General features: G+C 24.3%; 1 protein-coding gene across 1 annotated transcript in view; it reads right to left on the bottom strand.

Annotated features, from left to right (window-relative positions):
* LOC117175345 (GATOR complex protein Iml1) overlaps nt 1–2,156 on the bottom strand; it is a 147,632-nt gene that overhangs the window by 93,990 nt on the left and 51,486 nt on the right. The window contains exon 8 of the mRNA XM_033365052.1: nt 1,708–1,926. Coding sequence (XP_033220943.1) covers nt 1,708–1,926 — 219 coding nt within the window. The remainder of the gene's footprint in view (nt 1–1,707; nt 1,927–2,156) is intronic.

The raw sequence follows: 2,156 nt of genomic DNA, 5'->3' as shown, positions 1-2,156 counted from the left end.
AAACTATTTTTCTAAAATCTTTTAAATCATTTTAAACTTTTGTGAATGAACTCTTTTGAAATCTATTGAAATCTTTATAAATTTATTGAAATATTTTGCAATGTTTTATGTATTCTGAAGTATTCTAAAAATTTCGAAATCTTTTGGAATCTCTGCGAAATCTTTGGAAACATTGTCCAACTTTTTAAATATTTAAAATATTTTTGAAAGATTTTCGTAATGCTAAAAATTTTTATGAAATTATTAGAATCTACATAAAATCTTTGAAATTTTTTTGAAAGCTTTGAAATCTTCGGAAATATTTCCAAGTATTAAAATTTGAAATCTTTGAGAATCGTAAACAGGGTGAAATCTTGAAAATATTTCTAAAATTATTGAAATCTTTGAAATCTTCGGAAATATTGTGAAACCTTTGAAAATTTTCGATACTTTGCTAAATTTTTGAAAACAGTGTGAAAATTCTAAAATATTTCTGAAGTTATTTAAATCTTTTGAAACCCTTAAAATCTTTGTGAAGTCTTTATTAAATTATTGGATTCTATGTCAAATTTTGCTGAAATCTTTTACATTCTTTGTGAAGTCTTCGAAATCTTTGCTACATTTTTGAAAATATTGTACAATCTTTCAAAACTTTTTAAAATCTTTGTGAAATCTTCTTTCAAGATTCTTAAAAACCTTTAGAAATTCTATAAAATCTTTGAAATCTTTGAAATTTGTGCAAAGTCGTTCTGAAAAATTTGAAATCTTTTAAAAATTTTTCTAAATTCTTTTGAAGTCGATTTGAAAATGATGAAATGATCTTCATTGTGAGAATGATTTTTTTTCGTAAGAATTTGCTATTAACATGTAAAATCTGGTAAAAGTTTCTGAATTCTAGCAAAAACTTTTAGCTTCTAGTATAATTATTTTAGTAATTTTATACAGGTGTTAACGTTTTTTTAATACAATAGAAAATGACAAAAATAACTCTACTAGAAACTAAAAGTTTTTGTTAGAATTCGTACATTCATAAAATTTTAAAAGCATTATAAAAATTTTATACAAACATTTGCAATTTGTACATTATTATACTTTATTTCCATATTTAATATTTTTGCGAAATCTTTGAAATTCTACGAATCTTTAAAATCTTTGTGAACTCTTTCCTTTTTCGTGAAATATTTAGAAATACTTCGAAATCTTTAAAAACGTTCTAAACTATTTTAAATATTTTGCCATCCTTAGAAATCTTAAAAATTTAAATTAATTTTTTAAGAAAAGAATCTTTCAATTCATTGTGACATCTTTTTAAATCGAAAATTGAAAATATAATTAAATTTATTGACGAAAAAATCTTGTAACCTTTTCTGAAATCTTTTGAAATTCTTTAAAATCATTGAAATCTTTAAAATTGTCATGATATATTTGAAGTCTTTCTGAAGTCTTTGAAAAATTTTTGTAAAATCTTTTAAATACTTTTCTTTAATCATTTAAATCGATTTGGAAATTATAAAATGATCTTTCTAGGTGGAAATGCATTTTAAAAACAAAATAAAGTAAAAGAAATATGAAAATTGTATTTCTTTGTCAAAAATCTGTAATTAACTTGATAAATTTGGTTGAATTTTCCAAATTCTAAGCAAAACTTGTGGTCGAGTGTGTTCAACCCCTCGATATTATATTCTTTTTTTCTTATTTTCCACTATTTTCTGAAAAAGGGGAACAAACCTTTCGGAAAAATATGTGTCCATCTTCGTCGATTGCTTGTGAGTTTAATAGTAACATGAGAGGGATCGAATGGATTGATGAGGGCTCTGCTTGGCCGAATTACAGTTATCGGTGGGGCAATTGAATTCGTTGGACTACCAGCACTGCCTACAACTGGCCTGAATGGTGGAGATATTTCACTATCGGTTGCATCACTCTTCAGAGAAACTCTTGAAATCGCTGCAAATAAAATTCGTAATTTGAAAAATTGGGAATTTACAATATGAGAATTGAAAAATTGGGAATTTACAAAATGAGAATTTAAAAAGATGAAATTTAAAAATTGGGAATTGAAAAATTGTGAATACAAAAATATCAGAACCTTTTACAATTACCCTTAAAAAAAATCCGCGATCTTTGATATATTTTGTTTATTAAATATATTAATTTTTCAAGCTTTCAAATTGAAA

Source organism: Belonocnema kinseyi, chromosome 6 (genome assembly GCF_010883055.1).
Source record: "Belonocnema kinseyi isolate 2016_QV_RU_SX_M_011 chromosome 6, B_treatae_v1, whole genome shotgun sequence".
Lineage (NCBI taxonomy): Eukaryota > Metazoa > Arthropoda > Insecta > Hymenoptera > Cynipidae > Belonocnema > Belonocnema kinseyi.
This window is presented reverse-complemented; position numbering and strand designations above follow the sequence as displayed.